The sequence below is a fragment of the Pezoporus wallicus genome, unplaced genomic scaffold, assembly GCF_028554395.1.
Source record: "Pezoporus wallicus isolate ANWC-B61680 ecotype Strahan unplaced genomic scaffold, APGP_CSIRO_Pwel_v1 contig_1739, whole genome shotgun sequence".
Lineage (NCBI taxonomy): Eukaryota > Metazoa > Chordata > Aves > Psittaciformes > Psittacidae > Pezoporus > Pezoporus wallicus.
Genome location: NW_026637351.1, coordinates 528414 through 552763, shown reverse-complemented (window position 1 = coordinate 552763; position 24350 = coordinate 528414). Strand labels below are relative to the sequence as shown.

At 43.4% G+C, this 24350-nt stretch overlaps 1 protein-coding gene across 5 annotated transcripts; it reads left to right on the top strand.

Moving 5' to 3' along the window:
* Positions 1 to 24090, top strand: LOC130596934 (cystathionine beta-synthase-like protein). Of its 5 annotated transcripts, none has more exons than XM_057405016.1 (18): positions 1 to 137; positions 6178 to 6308; positions 7422 to 7633; positions 8222 to 8328; positions 9045 to 9179; positions 10988 to 11067; positions 12327 to 12461; positions 13001 to 13070; positions 14335 to 14426; positions 15291 to 15416; positions 16075 to 16159; positions 16355 to 16460; positions 17306 to 17380; positions 18091 to 18225; positions 18975 to 19083; positions 19794 to 19823; positions 21849 to 21933; positions 23594 to 24090. In XM_057405016.1, exons 2-18 carry the CDS (start codon positions 6267 to 6269, stop codon positions 23701 to 23703), a joined length of 1734 nt encoding a protein of 577 aa, XP_057260999.1. In that variant the 5' UTR covers positions 1 to 137; positions 6178 to 6266; the 3' UTR covers positions 23704 to 24090. The 5 variants fall into 5 exon arrangements, with proteins under 5 accessions (XP_057260999.1, XP_057261001.1, XP_057260998.1 ...); XM_057405018.1 differs by having other exon boundaries at positions 39 to 142; positions 7449 to 7633; XM_057405015.1 differs by having other exon boundaries at positions 39 to 142.
* Positions 24091 to 24350: the final 260 nt, after the last annotated feature.

The following is a 24350-nucleotide window of genomic DNA, read 5'->3' as shown; positions in this document are numbered from 1 at the left end:
GTGCGCTCCCGCTCTCTCCCCTCGGTGGGCGGGGCCAGCCCGGGACACGCGGGCTCTTCCTCCTTCTCCTCCTCTTCCTCCTCTGGCTGCTCTGCCGGAGCGCGGGTTGTCGCTGCCGTCCTGTGGAGCGCCCGTGGGTGAGGTGGTGGCCCCATGTGGGGAGAGGGAGGGGGGAGGCAGGAGGCAGGTGGGTCCCCCTCCCGCCGCCCTGGGCATCATCCTTCAGCTTGGGGTGGGCTGCGCCACGCTGCGCCTCAGCGGCGGCGGCCTTTGAACGATCACTTTGAGGGGGGCGCTGCTTCAGGAATGCTTCCCTGGGGCGGCAGGGAAGGATGGCGGGCTGCGGGCTTGCGGGGTGGATGCTGTCCTGCTGCGCGGTTTCTCTTTGTGCTTGATGAAAGAGGTAGGGACGGGCAGCTCGGAGCCGTGCTGGACAAGCGGAGCCGTGGAGCCAGCCCTGGTGCCGGCGTGCCTGCTGGGGAACCGCGGGGGCAGCGGCCCTGGGGATGCCCTGGGCAGGCCAGAGGGTGGCTGCGGAGTGCCTCCGCCCAGCAGGGAGCGGGAGGAGGAAAGATCGGCTTTCGGCTTCGCAGACGGGCTTGCGAGGTGACGCTGTGCCTTTTGTTTGCCTTCTCTGGGTTTGGCCCCAGCTCTTCTACTGGCACAGGTTGCCCAGGGAGGTGGTAGGTGTGCCATCCCTGGAGACATTCAAGGCCAGGCTGGATGTGGTTGTGGGCAACGTGTTCTAGTTAGAGATGTGCCTGCTTATTGCAGGGGGGTTGAACTGGTTGGCCTTTGAAGGTCCCTTCCAACCCAAACCAGTGAATGATTCAGCTGTTCTTGGCCTGTCATCCATTGTTTATTTGAGTGTCTCTTGGCAATGTTTTCTTGTTAAGTCTGGCTAATGCAGTGGACCAAGAAGCTTGTTTTCTTAACCTTTTATTTCATATATTGCCCTTCCTCCGTTGGGAAGGGTCTGAACTTGACTAAAACCTGAGAGAGCAACTCCAATAAAAGCGTCAGTAATGCTGCTGGCATACTATTGAATGAGCCACTACTTGAAAAGCAAGCGGTTCTTCTCTTGTTCCTGTTTGAGTAACTAGTCTTCTGTGTATCTCTCTAATCCTGAAGCCTTTGACCGTCGAGGTTTGGAGTGCTGACCCCTAATCATAGAATCATAGAATAGTTAGGGTTGGAAAGGACCTTAAGATCATAGAATCATAGAATAGTTAGGAAGATCATCTAGTTCCACCCCCCCCCCCCCCGCCGTGGGCAGGGACACCTCACACTAAACCACGTCACCCAAGGCTTTGTCCAGCCTGGCCTTGAACACTGCCGGGGATGGAGCATTCACAACTTCTTTGGGCAACCCATTCCAGTGCCTCACCACCCTTACAGTAAAGAACTTCCTCCTTATACCCAATCTAAACTTCCCCTGTTTAAGTTTTAACCCGTTACCCCTTCTCTTATCACTGCAGTCCCTAATGAAGAGTCCCTCCGCAGCATCCTTATAGGACCCCTTCAGATACCAGCAAAGTTGCTTAGACTGTTTACCCTTTTAACGAGCCTGTTTCCTGAGTTGAGGCATGAGAGCTCCACATTCTGCAAAACATGTGCTGCAGAAGGGAGGGAAATCTCAGACTATGGGAATAGGCAAAATCTGGGGTTTTGTGTGAGGGAGGAAAGGTATTTACCAGAAAACTGAGACCGGCCCAGAGCCTGGCATTTCTTGGCAGGAGAATAGCTATAGTGAGATCACTACTGATGAAGTACGGTTTAGGGTGCTAGGTTAGGTCCAGTACTTATGGTGTTTGGACAGATCATCCTTTTTGATATTAGTTGGTAGATCTTTAGTACCCTATCGTGGCCTCTCTGTGTGTGACTTAATCAGCCTGCTTTCCGAGAGCTGGAGTAGTACTTCTCAAAGTTGTGGTTGGTAGCCAGGGTCATGGGGGACCAGCTTCCTGGAGCATACATGCTGGCACAGGTGTGTCACTCTGCCCTGGCAGCTGCCAGGATAGGCAGGCCTCTGGCTATTGGCAGGTACCTGCTGTCTGCACGTGAGACCCACAGGAACTGGGCAGACAGCAGGGTGTACTGTGCTCTTGGTTGCACCGTGGATGCCTGCCAAAAGCTCTGCAGATGTAGCCAGAGTGGGTGTCAGTTGGTCCTTCCCATGAAACATGCATGGGCCAAAAAGCTGGCTTCCTGCCCAGGCAGTGGTGACTAGCGGTTCTCTGCCAGCCTTTATGAGAGGTCCCTGACTTGATCAGAGGTCCCCAGGCTAACAAAAGATCTTATGCCTTGCAGTGAGGCAATGTAATGCTGGGGAAGGGGAGCTGTGCTTCCATTTATTTCATAGTCCTGGTCAGAAATTGAGAGCAGAGCTCCAACTCACTCTTTTGTCATGATGGGCAACTTTTTCAGTCTCTGAGCCTCTCTTACCCTACCTGTAATGCTTTTCTCCCTGTACCTGGTGAGCTTGGCAGATCAGGCGCACTGGTCAGGCTGTAGCGTTGGTCCATCTTTGTGCTGACTAAAGAGAGGCAATTGGAAGCAGGGAAAGAAATAAAGAAAGCTTCTGACTGCAGCAGTTAAAAATGCAGATAAGGTATTCTCTGGTCTTTAATGCCGTTTTGCTCCTTGGAGACGTCAGTCTTCACTTAGAAGACTTATCAGGTGAGTCCAGACAGTCTTGAAATGTGCTCAGAAAATGGGGATGTCAGAAGATACCTGTGTTAGGGCTGCATGCACAGGTTCCCTCATCAGCTCTGTAGAAGAAAATGGAAATAAGACTTTCCGTTCTTGAAGGATCTCTTCCTAGAACCACAGTGTTAATTAATAACCTGGTTACTTTGGGTCACTTGATGCCTCCTGACACAGGAGCTGCCTGCCACTGAGGAATTAGCAAGGCAATGGACACACACACACACTCTCACAAAAACCCAACCAACAAACCAAACAAAAAAAAAACCCAAATGTCTGCTGTCTCCTGATCACTTATAACTGTGGTGTTTCTGCACAGCTTCCAAAGGCTGGATGGGTACTTCTTCGTCTGGTAACCTGTAAAGATCCTAAAGCTCTCTAAGATTCTGTGATACTCAGAGTGAGCAGAATAACTGGTTTGCAGTGGTTTACTTGTTCACACAGTAAAGTACCTGCTTAACATCAAAGTTTCCCATTCTCAGGCCACAGCAAAATGCAACATAATCTCCTCTCTTGCTGAGCTGTCAGCCCTTGGGGCATCTCTCTGATTCATCTTTTACATGTGCCTTTTGGATAGCTTCATGTCTGCTTCAGACAAGACTCAAATTAATTAGGTTCTTGCATGCATGGTAGTCTTTAAGTATCTATGTTAGTGCTGACTAAACAGCTTTAGAAGCCATAGCTCCTAACATATCTATGGTGTGAGTACAACTCAGGCTATTTGAGGATTAATTTCACTCACTGGCCTTCAGTCGTGCTCTATGGGAGTTAAGAAATAGTCTTGGGTTTGCTGTGGAGATGGATCCAGAGATGTGAGCCTTGCCCATGAGACTCTCTGGATGTCATATCTCTGTCTATGTCTCAATCCCCTTTGTGACTTAGGTTTAAATGGATCTGTGAATTCTCTCTGCAGAGCATGAGGCAAAAAAATCAGATTTAATGCCAGAAGTTAGTCAGGCTTTTCTAGTTAGACTCTGCCCACACCCCCAGCTAGCTATGGAAGTGTTCTTTATTACAGCAAACTTAAATTCAGGCTGGCAGAATTTATTTCCTGAAAATGGGCAGCTCTTCCTGCAGCTTATCTCCCTCAAACTCTTTGGAGCAGCACTCATTGCAGTTAGAAAAGCAGAATTGCCATTCTTCTGTCCTGTCTCCCCAGTCTGTATCTCCAGAAGAAAGACTGAGGAGAGGGTCAGGCTAGCGAAGAAGTTGCTGTCAGCTTCTCTTTTAGTGATTTCTGATCACCCCCTTCCACCTTCCCCAAAGGTCTCCCCAGTAGAAAGAGGTACCAGCTTCCTATGGCCTGATTTGGGCCTGTGGGCAGGATCATGGGAGGGGAACATGGATGTCCTAGGCTGGCTACCTCTGCCTCTTAATTTGCTGAAGTTACATCATTTAGGGCTGTAAGCACCAGTGGATGTTCTGGGTTGTGTGAGGAATCTCATCAGTAGCACTGAAGGAGTTGGAAGATCTGAAGTCTTCCTGTTGGCCCTGAACATGACAGGTCGCTCTTGGGCTCCTGACCTGTTTCTTAGGTATAACTGTAAGCCATTGCAGGTGCTTTTCTGTCTCTGTTGACTGCTGTAGTGAGAATTCCCCTGTAGAACAATGAAGTCTGTCCTAGGATTTTGCCCTTCTTCAAAACCGTAACATATTAGGTTGACCATAGCTGGTCAATGTAATCATAGCTGGGACTGACTATAGACTAGTATGATTAGAATTTGGCTTAATAAATATACATGTTTACCTGTTTATGCTGGATGGGTGTGGGGTTATTTAAAATAATGCCTAATAAAATTATTTAAAAGGATTTATTGAACAGAAGCTTGTGTTCCTTCCGATGAATGATATTGCTTAATGTTAGCATTTGGGGCCAGGACTTTTGTTGTCAATGCCTGTGGTAGCTTTTTTCCTCTCTCCTCACTTTTGTTCAGAATTCTAGCCCCATTGCTGAAGCTTTTTATTGCCGTTCTAAACATGAGAGAATCTCACAGCTCGGTTGAAGGCAATAAATACAGATTTTCGTGTTTCTGCTGTTCGTAGTTCAAGAGGTGTAGCATATTATTAGTGGATTGTGGGGGTTTTGCCTTACAATAGAGGAAGTGAGAGTGAGATGGTATTGTCTTGCCTAGTTTAGAGGGAATCCTTCACAAGGCAGCTTTTGGAAAGCTGCATTCCAAGAACAAGTATTTATGGAATGTTAGTTTTCTTGGACTGATATCTCTCAGTCTAGTCCTGGTCAGTAGTCTAGGTCAGGATGTAGTTCTTCTTGGCTTTTACGCATGTATTAACCTCAATAAAGTAGAATTGTATCATTTTGGTGGTGTGGAAGTCTTTGTATCTAGAAGGAGAATTATTTTAAGCCTTAGCTGAGAAAGTTGGCACTTCCAAAGGCTTTTTGTTCCTAAAGGAGGGCAATTTAAACTCCTTAGTCATTTTCTTCAAATCAGCATGGAAGAAAGGAATTGGTGTGCATAAGGTAGTAGTGGTTATTGGTGCATATTAACTTGCAGGATCAAATGGATCACTGGTCCTGTGATTCAGATTCTATTTTCTTTTTTAAGTGTATGACCAGACCATCAACTCTCTGATCTAACCTGTGCCTGCTTTGTGTGCACTTGTCAGAAGAAGGAGGGACCGTTTCCAGGCCTAGTGCAATTCAGCAATGGAAAAATGCTGAATCTCGCTGCAAAAGGGTGCTGAGAAAAACAAATACTGGAGGAAAAACACTACACTTTCCAAGTCTTCAGCCAGGTCTTTGTCTTCAGTGGAAAAGAAGCAGGCAGGCTGTATGAACTGTTTAGGTTAGGAGAAATGAAATCACTGCTTGCATTTTATATTTGCTATTTTCTGAAACAAGAAGCCTGATAGAAGATTTCCCTGCTTTCTTTTGGTTGGAGTGTTTGCTGTTTGTGTTATATCCAACATCACTAAGTTTGTATGTGCAACAATAACTCAGTTTGGATAGGAACTTGTGAGATTTTGGTCTTCTCAAGGGTAGAGAGGCCTCTGAAATTGTTTCTGTATAAGAGAGTTTCCTAAGATGTGTACAGGGTCTTTTGGTGATAGCACCACAAAGCCCTTTCACCCTTGATGTCGCTTAGAAGTACATATCATGTGAACTGGAGTATTTGCTATTGCTTTATGTAGCTTTCAAGCTTATGGAATTGCAGTCAGTCCAATAGAGATTCTGGTTTTGCTTACTTCCCTGGATCTGAACTATAGAGGGCAAGGCAGAGGGAAGATAAGGTAATGTGGGAAGAGCAGAGTCAGGAGACCCTCCATTGTTCTTGTGCAATACCTCTGCTGCATGATTGTTATGTTTTCTAATCGTATTTATACAGGTCACTTTTACTTTGTTTTCAGCTGCTTTTTTTTCCCTAAGAAAGCAAAAGGTGTGTTTTGCCCCTAGGAGAGACTCTTTCCTGATTGGTTTTGTTCTGTTTTTTCCCTAACTTGCATGATCTGCAGCTTTGAAGAGGGTTCCAGTCCCGTGACCCACAGTACTCAGTCTTCTGAAGAAAGTCCAGTCTACTGTGCTGTCACCTTCACCAAAGAACATGGAGAAGTTGATGTTCGAAAGGCCCTTTGTTCTGTCTAAGGTACTCAATGGTTTCTGGGGAATATTGTTTTCTGGGGAATAGTCTTTCTGTGTCCAGAATTTGGGAAAGTGAAACCCCTAGAGGGATTTCAATGTTTGTTTGGTGTGTTTTTTTCTTTTTTTTTTTTTTGTTTTGTTTTGTTTTTCTGGAATGCTCTGGAGGTAGGTGCCATTGAAACCAGAGGCCTTTCTGGAGAAGTTCTTCTTCATAACCGCAAGGAGCAGTGCAGGATCTTCTGGCACCATTTTCTAATTAGTCACCAAGTAGCCTTCCTGTGTTCCTTTCTGCTCGGAGTGGGGAGGTTTTATTTAAGAGCTGCTTTTCAGTGTGGGAGGGGTGTCTCCCATGAGACTGGTCCTCTTTTCTTGATATTTATGGAGGGTAGTTACAGTAAGCATATGCTTCAGCATGTTTAAGTTATCTTCATGTAGGGTACTGTATAGAGCTTTTGCACTGAGTGTTGCAGGGTAAGATTCTTGTTTTGGCAATAAGGATTTAGCAAAGCAAAACTATGCTGAAATGCTTTTCCATCTTCACAGTACGGTGGAAGCATCAACTGACCGTGAAAATACCCATTTGTTATGACCTTTTTCACGTAAAGGAAAACCAAGACTGGGACACTTCAGTCCTGTAACTGGGACGTACTATGCTTTCTCCCCTACTGCCTGGGTCTTGGGTACAAGTAGCAGGATCTCCTGTACCTATTCTTGGGTGTTAGCAGTAGTTAGTTAGTTAGGGTGTGGCAGTACCTATTCGTGGGTGTTAAAAGCTACTTGTTGCCATTGCCCATTTTAGCTTATAGGCAATACTGTTCTGAAAACTGCCACCAGGGTAGTTGCTGTTCAGGCTTCCAGCAGAAATACTGCATGCTGAAACACTAGGCTGGCAGTAGATATGGTGGTGATGAGACAGAGACAGAGACAAGAATAAGGACTCCTTATTAGTAAAATGATTAAAAATCATTTTAGGGGGGCCAGTGATGTGAATGGGGTTCTCCTGTGGTACAGAACTTAAGTAACTTTGATAACCTCAAAGAATGCTCTGACCTTGTTGCAGCAAGGCGTATGAATTACTCTCCCCCTATTTTATTTAATTTTTTCCCCCATCCCCAAGGATGAAATGCCTATGGTTCCTTCCCAGGAGAAGCCAGAGACAAATTCATGCCCTCATGCGCCTGGCAAAAACTGTATCTCTGGTGAGAGGAACAATGGGAACTGCAAAGCTAATGAGAAGGAAAGGGAGTGGATCCGCCCTGATACACCCAGCAAATGTACATGGAAGCTGGGGAAACCCCTCTCTGCCTCACCCCATCGTCATACTACTCTGTAAGTATTACATATAGTGCTAATTTTCAGTGCATCACTAATCCAGGACCCCTCAGAGCTATGTGGATTTAACAAAAGATGACTGATTTAAATTGATGCTGTTTAGCCTGTATGCTAGTGCTTTTAATTCCCATGTATAAGCAAAGCTAAGAATTCAGATTAAGCATATAAGGGGCCTTGCACCAAAAATGTAAATGTACATGGACTAAAGTGCCTTATTTTAAGTAACCTGGCAAGCAGTTCCCTGAATTGATGAAAGATTGCGCTGTTAATGCCTTTTGCTTGTAAAATAGCTGCCTCTGAGCAGTGTTAAGCTACTTCATGCCAGGAGGAAGTACAGAGCACTTAATTCTTGCCTTAGCACTTGGCTTGATGTCTGGTTAATCCTTGTTTTGGATCAAGGGCTGAATGTTTGTGAATCTGTATCCAGTTGACACTATTTTAAACTAAAATATTTACAAAAATTAACTCTCGTGAAAAGGAGGGAGAAGGATGATTGAAAAAGCATCGGAAATACTGTGTTACTTTTGTATGACCTGCCTGTGGCTCCCTTTGTGAATAAACTGACTTTGTTTGTATGTGTACCAGGCCAGAGCCTCTGAAAATCCTGCCAAGCATCCTGGATAAAGTTGGCAATACACCTTTGGTGCAAATCAACAAGATTGGGAAGCAGTATGGGCTCAAGTGTGAACTCTGTGAGTACTGCTGCAGGCCAAAAATCAAATATATGAAGTTTATGGCTGCTTCTCATATTCGGAGTATACATCAGTGTGTGCAAAATACAGATCTGCAGTTATCACTGAAGATCACAGAAAACAATTAAAGTAATGAAACTGTCAGTGAATGGTTTGCTGTTTTGTTTGTTTAAACCCCAACTATGCTGGAGATATCTGGAGGCTCTGATCAGAGTCCTGAAAGGTGGTGTTTAACACCACTGAAAGGATTAATGCTGGGAGTAGTGAAATCAAAGTGTAGGCTGAACAAGGGGAGAAACTTCCAGGTTGATCAGAAACTCTTTGGCTGAGGAATGTACAGGGGAAGAGGTAAGGTGTATTGGTGGAATTCTCTTCCCCCATGCTATTGCACTAGAAGAGCCAAGGGGCTTTTTATCTTAATGACTGGACTGTAATAAACAGTAAAGATTAAAGGAGAGGTCATATTTTGAGGAGATTGACAGAATATGAGTGGCTTGGCTTCTGTGTCCAGCATCAAGTACGAAACTTGCCATGTTGTTGTGACCCATAACAGTGGAGATGCTGTGAACTGAATCCCCATCTCTGGTGGTGTGAAACACTGAGGTGAATTGGACAGACATGTTAACATTGTTGCTCTTGCAGATATTTGAGGCATAAGCAGTCTATTTAGCAAATTACTGCTGTTTAAGAACTCTGCTTGGTTTCTTTGTTTCCAGTGGCAAAATGTGAGTTCTTCAATGCTGGGGGCAGTGTGAAGGACCGTGTCAGCCTGAGGATGGTAGAGGATGCTGAGAAGGCTGGGATCTTGAAGCCTGGGGACACGATCATAGAGCCAACCTCTGGAAACACAGGTAGGGAATGGAGAGATCTTAGCAAAGTGTGGGGGAAAATGCTGTGATGGTTTTCCCGGAAAATGCAAGACTTAAGATTGGAGCATGGAGGCCGTCTGTGCAGGGAAGAAAGAGGATCTCTTCCTGCTTGCATGGTGTAGGGAGCAGTGCCTCTTCCATCTCACACAAGGAACAGTTTTGCAATGGCCTATGCTGACCAGACTATGCAGGAGGCCTGTTCAATTTGCAGGGGCTCTTTGCTTTAAAATAAAAGAAGTTTTAGCCCAGATTCACCAGGATATTTAGGCCCTATTCAGAAATGAAAGTCTGACTGAAATTATTGGGGAAAAAAGCACCAAAAGGCTGGTGTGAATCTGGATCTTCCCCTTCTGAGGTCATACTATGATATCCTGCTTTCTGGTCTATAGGTTTTACAGGATTCTCCTTGTCACAGAACCCAAAAGATAGAAAGAAGGCAGAACTGAAGGAGATACAAAACAATTACTTCAGAAAGCTATCTTTTAATGTAAAAGCAAAGACCAGGGCAGACAGTAACCTGAGAGAACTGGCTTTTGCTCTAGACAACTGCTTAGAGCTACTGAGTATGTTAAATGTAGGAGCTAATGTGTTATATTTTTGTCCTCTCTGCATCCCACTTCTCCCTCAGCCAAAGTCCTGTTTTGATGTTTGTTGCATTTGCAGGTGAGTAGCAGAACCTACAAAGTGGTAGAGTTCAGGTCTCAAAATACTTTCTTCATCACAGACCAAAATGGAAAGAGGGAAAGTGCTGGAAGGCTTCTCTTCAGTCCTCAGCCTTAGTGAGGCCTTTGCTGTCTTTTTTTTTTCTTTTTTTTTTTTTTTTTTTTTGGCATCCTTATTTATCTGTAATATGCTGAGAAAAGTTTCTTTGGGCTCACCCCCCTAGTATTTAACCACTACTTGATTTACTAGAGGTGTAAGTTATTCTTCTCTTACAGGAACAGTTAAAGACTACTTTTTTTTTTTTTTCCCCACCCCTAATCAATCCAGCCTAGTCTAGAAACAGAGCCAACTTTGAACAAGCAAGTCTCTGTGTGGGGTGAAGTGCCTGTGAGGCATTGTCATGAGCATGTGTTGGTATTGTGCCTAGTGCCCGTATCAACTAACTCGATCTGTTTAGCTTATCCAGCAGAAAGGTTATCTGATGACAGGTGTAAGCTTCTCTTCTATAGGGGAGGCAGTTCTGAGCTTAGCTCTTCAGGTAGGCAGACAGTGACAAGCTAGAAGGCAGAAATCAGGCTGGAGGTGAAGATGTTTAAAGTAGAAATGAGGTGTCTGTCTCTAACTGTCAAGGTACTTCACTGTGGTAGCAAGTTGAGACAGTGCATTAGAGCCTCAATCACAAACAGCATCTAAATCACATCTTTTCTGAAAGGACTTAGTTTCAGCCCATTGCAGACTAGGGATTTAAGGCAGAAGTGGGTCTTTAATGCTCTTCTGACAGTATCAAAATGATTGCTCTAGTCTTCTTTAGCTTAAAGCTCATTCCTTTACCAGATGAAGTGGCTGAGACAGGAGAAAGGGAATATGCATGTGTTAAAGCTAGTAGTTTGTACAAGTCAAGTTTTCCCATCCTTGGCTAAACTTTGTGTTGGTTGTGATCCTCAGAGAACTAGCAGCAATCCAGTTCTCCTCAATAGCCAGAAATGTTCCTTTTGCCACACCTCTGGAGACACTGTACTCAAGCCTCTGGTGAAAATCTGATTAAAGCCAGGGCATGCCAAAGCTAGCATTGTGGGTTTTGCTCTTTGTTGCTCCTCACTAAATACTCTACATGTCTTTGCTTGCAGGAATCGGGTTGGCCTTGGCTGCAGCAGTGAAGGGTTACCGCTGTATCATTGTGATGCCAGAGAAAATGAGCATGGAGAAGGTCACATCTGTTTTTATTTTCAAGAATTTACAAATAAGGAGGTTTGCACTTGCAGAGCTCCTGGTGCAGATGAGTGCTGTGCCTTTAGCAACCAAGATTTAGGCATTTGGTCTCTCAACTCTGCTGAGGGGCTGTTGCCAGAGCCCAGAGAAATCCATGGACAGAAAATTCTTTTAAGACCCATCCCCACAGCACTGTCACTTTGAAAACTGATATAGCTGTTTTAAATACAAATGTCAAAGGAACTTGAGATTTACCTAGCCCATTGAAGTGACTACATGTCCCTGGATTAGCTCTCTGTCACTGAGCAAAGGAGGATGAAAGAAAGCAATGCTGAAGCAAGGCTGTGAGAGAGCCTGTTGAGATCCTCAGGTTACACTGAGCAGTACTGGCAAGCATCTGAGTTGTGCCACCACAACAACAAAGGGGAAGGAAAAGGTGCCTGAGTAATGCCAACTTACCTTCACTGTGGAAAGCACAAAACATCTAGCTCTAGACCAAGCCCTGTCCTGCGGTGCTACACCTGCAGCCAAGAGTAGAGAGTAGAGAAGAGATCCCATGTGACTCATAGTTGAGGCAGCAAATTGTCAGTAAAGCTGCTTATTTCCATTCAATCACTTCCAGTGTTCCAACTGAAAGGCAGTGTCACAAATAAGAACAATATCCCCTGAAGGCCTATACCTATTGTTTGCTCTTATGTGCTGTGGAGGGAGAGGTACTGCATGGTCATTGGTGGTATGCAGCACCAAAGGCCTCCCTCCTTTCTGAAGACAGGCTTTGCCTTGGTATCATCAGTTTGCACTTGTGAGTGGTTACAGTTGAGTGGTGCATAGGGTCTTGGAGGATTTTGTTTGCTGCCTGTGTCCAAAGGATGAGGTACATATGCATAATCTGCACTTAAAATACTGGGCTAACAGCACTGTTGGAGTGTGGAACATACGTGACCAGCATGAGAGGAGGTGGTGTTTTGCCTCAGTAAATCTTCTCAATATGTAAAAATAGTCCCTACAGGCCTGAAGGCTGAGGATAGAGGCAGGAATTTGACCTCTATCTTCTCAGTAAAGCTTTTTTTAAGATCAAGTGACATTAAGGATTTGGACCCATGGCACAGTGATGTGAGGCTGGGGTCTAGGAGAACTCCTAAGGAGGCTATTGCAGGCCAGGCGAAAGGGAAGAGGTTTTCTTTCCCCTGTATCCTAGTGAAGTCTCTGTACTGGGAGAGTGTTTTCTGGAGTTGTGACCACCTTTATTTGCTACAGGTGGATGTCTTGAGAGCTTTGGGTGCTGAGATTGTGAGGACCCCAACTACTGCTAGATTTGATTCTCCTGAATCTCACGTGGGTGTAGCATGGAGACTGAAAAACGAAATCCCCAATGCGCACATACTAGACCAGGTAAGAGCCAAGGCGTCGGGCATGGCATGGGAAGAGGTATTGCTTGTTCCTTAGTGCCCTTGGCTGACTGTTCAACACCTGAAGTGTGTATCTGGAGGAAAAGATGTCTGAGGTCGGAAGCTGAGCTGTCACCATGCTGTGGGGTAGCAAGTTTTTATAGTCATTAGAGGGCAGCAACGAGCTCATGTTTGCAGAAACTGCAAAACAGGGGTTTTGCTGCCGCATGGGCACTCCTTTGTAGAATAATGGGCACAAGGGTCATGACGTACCTAAAAGAAACTGTCCCACAGACAGGACTGATCATGGCATTAGTGGGTGCTGGCACCTTAGAACTACTCTTAAATTAGGTCACTTAGGAAGGTTGTATCTCCCCTCAGGTACTCTGCCTAGGTCCAGATGATAGATAAGGAAGCAGTGTGGAAAGGGTATATGCAGCTGTTGTGGGGCTTTGGGAATTTTAGCCATATTTTTGAAATGCCTCACAATGTGAATTTTGTCTTTCTGGTCTACTTAATTGGCTATTTTGTCTTTCAATATAGTACCGTAATGCCAGCAACCCCCTGGCACACTATGACACCACAGCTGAAGAGATCCTGCAGCAGTGTGAAGGTATGCTTGCTTTTCAGTGGGTCCCTATTAGTCTCTTATTGTTATGTTCTTAGAGAATGAGTACTGAGGTGGATGAGAATGCACGGATTTTGATATAGCAAATCCCATGCCTATTCTGGGTGTCGTTAGAGAATTACCTTATTTGGGTAGTTGTAGTAATGATTTTTTTTTTCCCCATTAAAGAACGATGCTTTAATTTTTAGACTCTTTTGCTTGTGATCAGGTGGAGAAAACAGTGATGCTTAAGTTATCTTATTAAAAAAAAAAAAAAAGCCACAGATAGACTGGCATGAATGAATAGGGTCATTTTTCTCAGCTCAGAAATACAAATATAGGTACAGCCTCAGACCAAATACTCAAGCACTTTGGTAGCTTCTTCACTTCGGAGTCCTCAGGAGTAGAAACTGCTCTGTGTTGCAGATGTCACCAGTAAGACGTTTTTAGTCTGCACGGATCACTTCAATGTTAGCTCCAGGCAGCTGAGTTGGAGTACCGGAAATGGTTGAAGTGTGGCAGCAGAGAGCTTTAGCTGGGCTAACTCCCGGCTGAGGAATTGGCTTGAGAGCTGTTGGAGGCATTCAGTGTGATGAATGGGCTGCAGCCTACCATGTAGGCATTTGCCATAGGCAGTAGAATGAAGTAATATAAGAGGCTAGTGATCTGCCTTATAAAATAGTGCTCATGACAATGACCAAAACAGTATTTATCATGTGAAAATGAAAGAGTAGTTGTATTAACAGTTCTCTAAAATGGTGCCTATCCCATGCACTTGGCACTTGTTCAGTAAATTATCTAATATAATGGGCTGTCTATTTTAAGTTAGAAAATTAATTATCTGTGTCAGGAAATATGGTAACAGTAAAACTACAGGTGTCTCCTCTATGAGCCACCTCCATCTATGTCCAGAGTACCACAAATTGGTGCCTTGCCAGCCCATTGAATGAATATTTCAAAACCACTGCTGAAGTAAATAAAGATTGAGAAAGGTGGTCTCAAGGTAGGTCTCATAACAGCTCTTGGGAAACAAAGAGCCTTTTCTGACACTTTTTGCATTTTGTTGAAGAAAGTCCATACTTGGAGTAAGTGAGGTTTTAATCCCTCATTCTTCCCTGGAAGTGTTCAAGGTTGGATGGGGCTTTGAGCAACCTGGCCCATGGCAAGGGGATTGGAACTAGATTGTCTTTAAGGTACTTTCCAGCCCGAGCCATTCTATGGTTCTACGATTCTGGGGGAGATTTTACAACTGTTTTCTATCCTTAAACAGGAAAAATAGACATGCTGGTGGCTACAGCTGGCACAGGAGGCACTATTACTGGTATCTCCAGAAAGCTAAAGGAGAAGTGTCCAGGTTGCAAAGTAAGTGGCAAACCTATTTTTCTGTAGTGGGGTGAACTCCAAACTGCTCCACTTGGCCCGTGCCATTCCTTGCAAGCCTGCCCTGGGTCTCTATGGGAAGCTCATGGATTTTCTCAGTTAAAAGGTAGTTCTAAGCAGCAAAGAAAAGTTGTCAGGCTGTCTGAAATAATGACAGGTCGGTCTCACTGGTGACCAGAGTTCAGGTTTGTCTCAGCAGATGAAAACTTGCCCTCAGATCCCTTCATGGGGTGTCTGAGAAACTTCCTTCACTGGTGTGTATTGCAGTTTTGTGTCCCCTTTCAGACTGTGCCTTCACTAACTTGTCTGGAGCTGCCCAGGTTCTACCCAGTGAACTTTTCTCTGCACACACAAACCTATGTGTCTACCTGTGTGCTGTGTTAGATTTCCTCACAGAAGTTGGTATTGTGTTTCAATTGTGAATATTTGCCTACAGACAGGGAGTGGTAAACAAAATAATACTTACCTGCTTACACTTGGCACAAATATATTGGCTGCAGTGGTGCCTTACATGTGAAGAACAATAGTCTTGTTTCACAGAAACCCTGTCTTCTGTTTAAACCAAACAGAGCCCATGTAAAACAGGATGGTGCCCTTCACTTAGTGTCCACAGCCTGAGGAGACAGGATGGGTTGCCAAGGGGCCAGAAGCAGCAAAACATTTTGCTCACAGGGGAGGTGAATGTTGCCAGGAAGAAATGAATAGGAGACTAGCTTGCTGTTAGCTTGGCTGTGTGTGTAGCCAGTGTGACACAAACAGCTGTAAAGAGGCCAGTGCTCATGAGTAAATAGCTGTACTCTCAAAAACAATGTATCATAGTAGCCAAAGTGAAAACTGCTTCTTCAGATTATAGGTGTTGATCCTGAAGGCTCCATCCTTGCTACACCAGAAGAACTGAACAAGACTGACAAGACAATGTATGAAGTGGAAGGAATTGGATATGATTTTGTCCCCACAGTGTTGGATAGATCTGTAAGTCACGCTTCTTCGTTTACTGACTTTTGTCCTCTGTTGGGATGCACAAGTGAGGTGAAAGGTGGAAGGAAAACTTGGGGAAATATTTCTTTGAGCTGAAAGGTGAGGGCTAGCAGACAGAGCTATTCCCGTTCCATCAGCAAAAGGAGTCCTTGGAAAGTTTCTGCAATGGCCACATTAGTTTACAAATGCTGCGAGCAGATAACATTTTCCTAGAACACAGAACCTTTCTTTTTCTCTTTAAACCCAGCCCAGTCAATCAATTAAAATAAACCCAAAACCCCAAGCCAGAACCAACCAACAGAGCACCCCAACCCCTCCTGGCCAAAAGTGGTATGACTGTTGTGAGCAGCGCTTGTGTTCCTGGGAAGCCCTCCAAGACGGGAGGAAACTGATGCTCTTTGTGTCTGTCTCGCCACAGCCTGTTCTCACAGCGAGGTTTCAATAAGGAGTCTGTTGTGTTAATGTGATCGTCTTACCTTGGCGAAAAAAAGCCACTTGGCATTTGGAGGATGGAAACCCAGGCACATGGCTAGGGCTTAGTTGGGCAGCTGTTACCTCAAAGAGCATGAGTTGAATTCACACTAGTTGTGTAGCTCCCCTAGTCTTCCTCATTTAAATATACCCTTGTTTCTGTCTTCCTGCTCCTTCCCAGACAGTGGACCAGTGGTACAAGAGCAACGATGAGGAGTCGTTTGCTTTAGCACGCATGTTGATCCGAGAGGAAGGACTGCTGTGTGGTAAGAGCAGATGCAAATCCTTTGAGTTTCTCTGAATAGTGTGGGAGGCTGAAGTCTTGTGCAGGTCAGGGGGACCTCCTGCCACTTCAGAAGCTGTCTTCTTCACCCTGGGCTCCTCTGTGGTCTCCCTTCTTCGCATGCTTTCTCATTTCACTTACAGTTTGACAGTTTTGTTTCTGATCTGCATTTTGACAGGTGGCAGCTCAGGCAGTGCCATGTCTGTAGCTGTGAAGGCAGCCAAAGAGCTGAAGGAAGGTCAGAAATGTGTTGTTATCCTCCCTGACTCTATCAGGAACTATATGTAAGAACCTGCTTGCTTTCTCTCTGGGAAAAGGGTGAGACACTCCTTCAGACCTCCTTATAGCAGTGGCGAGTTGAATACATATTTTTTTACAGTACCCAGTTACCCAAGCAAGGAATGTGTCTGGGACACAACTTCTGAGGTATCTAGAAAGGATCTGACATGAAGTAGAAATGAGCTTAGGCCTCTGAAAGCTGAGCCACTTCTTGTGTCTGACTTCAGTATATAACCATCACTGGACAGGATCTATCACAGGAAAAAGCTTGCTTTCACTGTTTACCATGGGTATCAGCCCATTAGTGGAAGAGCCCCTGTAAGGCTGTCTGCTTTCTCTGCCTGTGTCCACAGCAGAACACAGCACTACTGTAGCAGCAGCCAGTGTTGGAGTGAGTTTACAGGTGGAAGTGTGAGGACTTTGAGCTGTGCCAGGAAGTTTCTGTCCTACCACACTGAAACATATCCCGAAACATATCCCAAAACATGGTGGTTTTAGTTGTGTTTCCTGACTTCCGTTGCATCCAACACAACACTAGACAACTAGAAACTAAGATAGACCTTGCCTGAGTACAGGTTGGCACTTTACTGTTCTAGGCTATGTGTCTATTGTATTGCAAGAGACTCATGTACTTGAAACTGTTTCATATGGGATTTCTTTTTCTTCTCAATGTCCCTGGCTGAGTGGGTCTGTGTCCCATAAGGTTGGATGGCAAATGGCAATACGTTTTCCATTACACTCTAGTTGTTAGTGGTAGTGAGCTGAAAACAGTTGCCTCTGTTATGATATTAAGTTTGCTGTGAGATGTTCAGCCTGCTAATGAGCTTTTCACTTCCTGATACTTTTCCAGGTCCAAGTTCTTGAGTGACAAATGGATGATTCAGAAAGGGTTTATGAAAGAAGAGGACCCTGGCAAAAAACCTTGGTAAGCATATCAGATCCATTTGGATTTTAATGAGTCTGTTCAGTTGACTTCATGGCAGTTGCTAAATTAAAGCTATTTCAATTTACACTACCTTTGATTTAGCTAATATTTCATGCTATTGTGTTGATGCATAATTGCAGCTATTAATCAGGTCTGCTTAAATTATTTGATATCCTTCTTTGAGTTGCATGGCAGCAAAGGAAAACTTGGTACTTGATGATTTTTTTTTCATGAAAAGGGTTGTATCTGAAATGAAAAAGTAGTTCACAGAGAACCCTTCTGAAAACAGTGTCCTTGAATGCAAAGCTTTGTGAGTCTATGTAAGTGGAAGGGGATCTTCCCTAAATTGGTGCCTATAATGACTGTAAATATGGCTGGCTCTTGGAGCAGGAGCACAAAATTTTCTGTTTAAGGTACAAATAATGGAACTAGGGAGATCAGTACTCTCCACCAACTATCTGTAATCCTAGGAAGTAGATGAAATGAGGAAAAGACTTTTGGTCTTACAGCCTTCTCACACTGCAGTGACTTTCTGATACTGGGGACAAAACTTGAGAGCCTTGAAGCTTTGCTGGCTCTGACTGAATCCTGACTCTTCCCTGCAGCCTTTTGTCATCCCTGTAGTGTTGAAGTCCACTGTATGTGGATAACTAACTGGTTTTGTTCTCTCTGTAAGACTTGTGTGAGTTTGTTTTTTATTTCATCTCCAGGTGGTGGAACATCAGTGTTCAGGAGCTAAGCCTCTCTGCTCCCCTTACTGTGCTTCCAACTGTTACCTGTGCAAAGACTATTGAAATTCTGCGGGAGAAGGGATTCGACCAGGTACCAGTTGTTGATGAATCTGGGTATGTCCACATATATCATTATTCATCTATATGTATCACTTCCCTCACCAGGTCCCAAGGGAAGTCTTTTAAGTGGTTACAAGAAGTATAATATCCTGTCACTCATCTTTCTTCAGTTACAGTAACACAGTTCAGAAATGCTACCTTAAACACACCAGTGCTGGACTTAGTATGTTGTCATGCCTGGACTGTCCTGCCCTTCACGTAATGAGCTTCTAATGACTATTATGACATACTTACTGTGTTTCTGCAGGGTATTTTCATTGTTTCTTATAATAGCTGTTTAACTTAACAAAGCAAAACTTCATGTTTAAAACAAACAACCCCAAACCTGCCCATCTCCACAACAGCTTTCACCTAGTTTCTTCAGAACTCTGCATTATAGTGCAATGTTGTAGTGACCCCTCGAAAGAGATGAGGGGTTAAAAGAGTGAAGTTGTGCTTTTCAGAAGCTCTCTTGGATTGCAAGAAACTCTCCAGGTGCAAGGACTAGAGATACAAAGGGCCTGATGTTCAGAAGGGCCAGGCACCCTGCTGACTTCTGTGTGAGTCTCCAGAGCTTCTGAGAACTGGACGCTGCCTCCTGCAGAGGCAAAGAATCCAAGTATACCATCACTAATGTTGCTTTATATCATGAAGCAGTTGAACTGACTTCTCCAGGCTGTCTGAGAGCTGATGCTTTTATCTACAGGAATACCTGAGGCTTTTATGTTGATTATCCTTATATGTTACCTTCTCTCTTTCCCCAGGGTGATTTTGGGCATGGTTACCCTGGGTAACATGCTTTCTTCACTGCTTGCTGGAAAAGTTCAGCCTTCTGATGAAGTCAGCAAAGTAATCTACAACCAATTTAAACAGGTAAGCAGGTATATTCTACAACTCCTAGTTCTATGGTTCAAAGTACTACTACTGTATATGCCCTAACACTGCAGTGGCATCGGGTTGGGTAAGGTTACAGGGCACAGATGTGCTAGGTTACTTAATAGCACCCAGGTTTGAGTTCTGTCTCTACATAATTCTATTCCATTACTTCAACAGGCTTTCTTCTAGTATGCTTGTCCTTTCCGCTTTCCCCCAAAATCCTGGCACAGATGGCAATGTAACCAGGAGAAGTGACAGGGAGTTGTTGAAACAACTCTTCTAAGTAATTTCTGTATCAGCCAGAAAACAAATGTTTGCCTTTTGTATCAGATGCCTTGCTGAAACGCAAGGTGGCTGCTGAAACCTAATGTTGTCAAGCTATGTGAATTTTGATGTTAGTCACTTTTACCTGTTCATCCAACGTGGTATGCCAAGATACCACAACTTCCCGGCTCTTCTAAAATACATTTGTTGTTACTGTTGCTTTGCTTCTCTTGCAGGAAAAGGATTTTTTTTTTTTAACACAGAATGCTTGACCTAGTTTTCACCAGGCTTTAGTTTCAACACTGTCCCACACTAGATGAGGTGCTGTATTCCAGAAGTATATGTAATGTTTCCATTCAGTCCACAAACTACCAAGTCCCTGAGGTTGAGAAATGATGCTAGTTCTTTATGGACAAATGTAAATATATCTTTTTCCTTCCCAGACAGATAATCAAGCATCAGGTGGAAATGTGGTGCGTAACAAAACTGCTTAGTTCATATTCTCCCTCACTTGGACACCTTAAGAGTTCCTGGGGCTGGTGGTGTGCAGTTTTGTAGCTACGCTGGTGTTAGCTGCGGTAGCCAATTCTCTGCACTTCTGAGGTTGTGGCTTTTTTCCATGAGCAGCTTGAAATTTCTTATGCTTCTTCAGTAATGAACAGCTTAACCTTTTCATTTGCCTTTAGTTTTGACCTTTCCTTGGTGGAGGATGCAAGGGGAGTGACATAGAAGTGGTGGTATTGTTAACATGCTAACTAGAAGTGTCATTCTGTGGTTATTTTCCATTTGAATTGATGATTTAATGAAGCAACACAGTTAAATGCACATAACATCAGAAGTATTGTGGATTTTGCTTTTCTTACCACTTTAGTCAGGCTTATTGACTTGTTTATAGGTAAAATTAGGAAAACAGATCATGTCATGAAATGACTTTTGATGTGCTACAGTTAGGATCTGTACCACAGCCTGCACCAGTACGAGGTTGGCTTAACCTGTGACTACCAAGGCAAAGCTATTCTTTGATGTGAGCACCACAGTTATTTTGTGGAGATCTTTTAGAATGGAAGAGTAATGGTTATAACTTTTTTTAAAGTCTCCAGTAGAATAGAACACTAGGGCTTTGAAACACTAGCCATAGGATAATTTGCCAATCCAAACAAGTGCTGTGTGTTAAAGGAGAGGAGGGTTGTTCTTGTGGAGTCAGGTGTTAGTTCCAGTTTATGTCTTCGTAGTTGTCCCAGTGCTGCCTGTGGGCTCCTTGTCCTGATTATCTTTAGTCTACCCTGTTCCTGAAGACACGTCTATTGATTATACACAATCAGATGGCAAGGGGCTCTACCCCTTCAGTGACCTTTGAACTTGGGTTCAAAAGTTAGGCTTTGCATGCACAATTGCACACAAAACTGCTTGTCTGTCAGTGGTGGTGACTGACAGTTGACTTGATGCGGCAGTAGGTCTAGGTTTCTCTCCACCCTCACCTGGTCCACAGGTTTAAGGATTGGTGTTTCAGCATGCACTGTAGCCTGCTCGTCCCTTAAACACAGGCTACTGGGGGTCCTTTTGATCTCTTCTAACTTACGGTGTGTTAATGAGAGCTCTGTGTTCCAGTGCAGCCCAACTGTTTATGCTGCGGCACTTATTCCTCAGTTACAAGCTGACCTCATGGCAGGATAAAGGCGTTTTAATCTGCGGTGCAATACTTTGCTATAAATTCTTTTAATCCCCTTTAATGAAAGTATGTCAGATGGTGGGTGCTGCTTTTACCTGGGAGAGTCACCTGGATAATGAACCTGTTGCTGCTGCTTCATACATTAAAGCATGTAGGAAGAAGAGTTTTGTGCATTCTTTCAAATGATTCCAGCAGGGGATTGGCTAAGTATTTTAGAAGGATCTGTATTCTTTCTGTAGTCAACATAGGTGCTTTCTTGTCTAGCCTTTGCAATGTTGGACCTCACTAAAAATGAATTTTTAATTCCTAGTTCCTTCCTTTGTACCTGAATACAGTGTTAGCTGAGCAATCTTTACTCTTGGTTTTGGCTTGTTTGTGCTTTTCTCTTCCCCTGCCTCCTTTGTAGATTGTATTTGCTTCCACAATGATTGATTGACAGATTCATTCACTTTTTCCCAGTCTTGCTAGGGTAGAATCACCAAGTATAATGAGTGTTACGATAACTCCTTTTGTGAGACACATGGAACACTTGACCTTCTTCCATCATTAACATTTCTCAGATGTTCAGTGTGTTCGGCATATTCATTAGGTTTACAGAACCAGAATGAAAAACTTCATGTAGTGCTTCATTTTTTGTTCTGTATTCTTGAAATCAAAACCAAAGAAAACTGATCTTTTAAGTTGGCCTTGATTTGTTAGTGTTTTACAATACTTCAGATGGGAGCAGTATATAATGCTGATGTATTGTTTTAATACTACATAAAGTATATGGGGATATACTTTATGTATAAAGGACTGTTTTGTTTAAGTTTTGTAACTCTCTCCTCAGATTAACCTGAAAGACAGCTTGGGGAAACTCTCTCATATCCTGGAAATTGACCACTTTGCTCTAGTGGTTCATGAGCAAATTCAATGTGAGTATGATGTTCTGTGGCATGTAAGAGATAATCTTTGAGTAGTAACAAAAAGCAAGTACAACTGTGAAGGTGTAAACAAGTTCTGAAGAAGCCAAATTCTCTTTCTGTGTATGGAACTATGTGCTACTAACACTTAGTAAGACACTAGCACTTTAATTCTTGCAGAGTAAATGTTAAATCCATTAATAACCTCACATCCTGTAATGTACCTGCTTTTGGAGCAAGTTACTGCTCAAAACTGAATGCCTGAGTCTAGTCTGTTGTGCAGCAGCTTTATTAGTAGCAGTAAGCCAGTGAATGAGCTCCTGCAATACAATTGAGCTTTGCTTCTTCCTACTCCTATCATGCAACTTCCAGCAGTTCCACCACACTGAGTGTCCCAGATTAACTACATTTTTTTTTCCTTTCTAAAGCAAAACCTTTATTACAACTTTGTGAAATTTGGTAAGATCTGGATGTCAACACTGACATCACCATTGCAAGACAGCTTAGTATTTCTTATTGCTGCTTATTTTGTTTAACTAACTTGTTCCCCTTTACTTTATGTTTTTCCTCCGAACTCTACTTTTCATCAGCCTTCTTGAAACTCTTTACACTGCCTTCTTTATGAACTGGGAATGACTAAATAAATATTCAAAGCTAGAGTATATCACTGTTATATGTGAACAATATTTTTTCCTGGTTTATCTTTTTAGTGGGCAACTTGCAAATTAACAAGCACTGAGAAACTAGGCTAAAAAACAGTATCAAGACTCAGCAGATGAATTTGTCTGACACCTGTCTCAATTATAACTGTAAATGAAGAGCAGACATCAAATTTGGGCTTGTTCCTGATAATCTCCATAAAGATGTGCTTTTGACTCTGTGCTAACTGTTCATAAACCTAGAATGTCCCTGGAAGCTTGCTATGGAACAGTGATTGAATAACTGAAAAGTTCAGGACAATCCAGCTGGCTGAACATCTGAGGATATGAGTAAGCTAAACATCTCAAGACAGCTAGACTTTAGGAACCGCAACTTAAACCACAGATAAAGGTCACTTAGCCACTTGGCTCCCAGGTCAAAGGCTTATGCTCACAATGAAATCACTTGAACCTGCACTCTCAATGCAGCAATGATTAGATGGTTAATAAGTCATTTGGTTATAAATGGAAAAATGTTGTATTGTGATTTTTACACTAATTCTGTATTTGGTAGTGGTGTAGGAAGATAGATGGTAATGTTACATGTCCTCAGGTAGTGGCCTCTGGTTCTAATAGGATAATACCAGTTTGCAGCTGTATTGAATAGAGCCTCAGAAACTAATGTATGAGGAAAATATCTTTAATAACAGAGGATTTGGTTTGAATTTTCATGTCAAGAAAAATAAGTCTGATTAACCCTTATCCTTCCTCCCATCATCAGTTTCAGTTTCTGTAGCTTTTTTATTGAGGAGCCTTTCTGAAATGAAAATCTTCTGTGTGACTGTTTGTCAAGGTGCACATCCCCCCTCGATGTACAAGGGTCATCAGTGATGACAATCTCGATCAACAGGCCCTGACACTTGGAGCTGGCATGGCTTGACACGTGCCTTTACAAACAATGACATTAAAGGCAAGTGGGATGTTTGTGGTTTTGTGGCTCCTAAAGGCAGAATCCCCTCTTTGTTTCTGTGTAGATCACACTGACGGTTCCTCTAGCAAGCGGCAAATGGTGTTCGGCATTGTTACAGCCATCGACCTGCTTAACTTTGTGACTGCACGAGAACGGGAAAGAAAGTCCACCTAAACACAAGCAGCAACATGGAGCCTCTTCAAGAACATTTTGCAATCTCCAACAAAGAATCAGGTTTATTTCCAAGGTAGAATGGTCTGTCCTTAGGGTGTTTCTTTTTTTTTAAATTCTGAAAATAAGCAGTCAGCTGTTCTGGTGTCAGCTACACAGCCAGTGCATTTTGCTGTATTACACAGCTTCTGGAGACTTGTATCTTAAATAAGTTACACAATGTTTCTCACCAAGACAATTTATTTTTGTTACTTCTATATATATATATATGTAAAAATAATGCCTAAATTAATTGGTATGTTCCTTACTTGTTATGTCTCAAGTCTGGCCTTCCAATGCATTGTTTCAGATTCACAAAACGTGTTGAAATAAAGAGTTACAGAAGCAAAGGCCCAAGAGAGCTAAACTTTTTTTTTTTTTTTGTGTGCAAGGGTCTTAAGTTAGATAATGCCTGCATGGAGGCAAAAATGGGACTGGGGTGTGTTGAGAGGAAAGAGGGGTTTCCCCTTTGGTGGTGACAGCAGAGTAAAGAGGAAATCTTGAGGACTGGCATTGAGGGTTGTTTCAACCAGCTGCTGTGAAGTAAAACTGACCTGAGTGGAAGCCTGGCACTGAAGTGACAAACACAAACTAGTGACTTTGTTTTACAT

Bases quoted from the DNA above. Each gene is read 5' to 3' on its own strand.
- LOC130596934 (XM_057405016.1), top strand. From the start codon at position 6,267: ATGGAGAAGTTGATGTTCGAAAGGCCCTTTGTTCTGTCTAAG. The intron at 8,329-9,044 runs GTGAGTACTGCT...CTTTGTTTCCAG, and splicing joins TGGGCTCAAGTGTGAACTCT to TGGCAAAATGTGAGTTCTTC. The intron at 19,084-19,793 runs GTAAGCAGGTAT...TTTCCTTCCCAG, and splicing joins TCTACAACCAATTTAAACAG to ACAGATAATCAAGCATCAGG.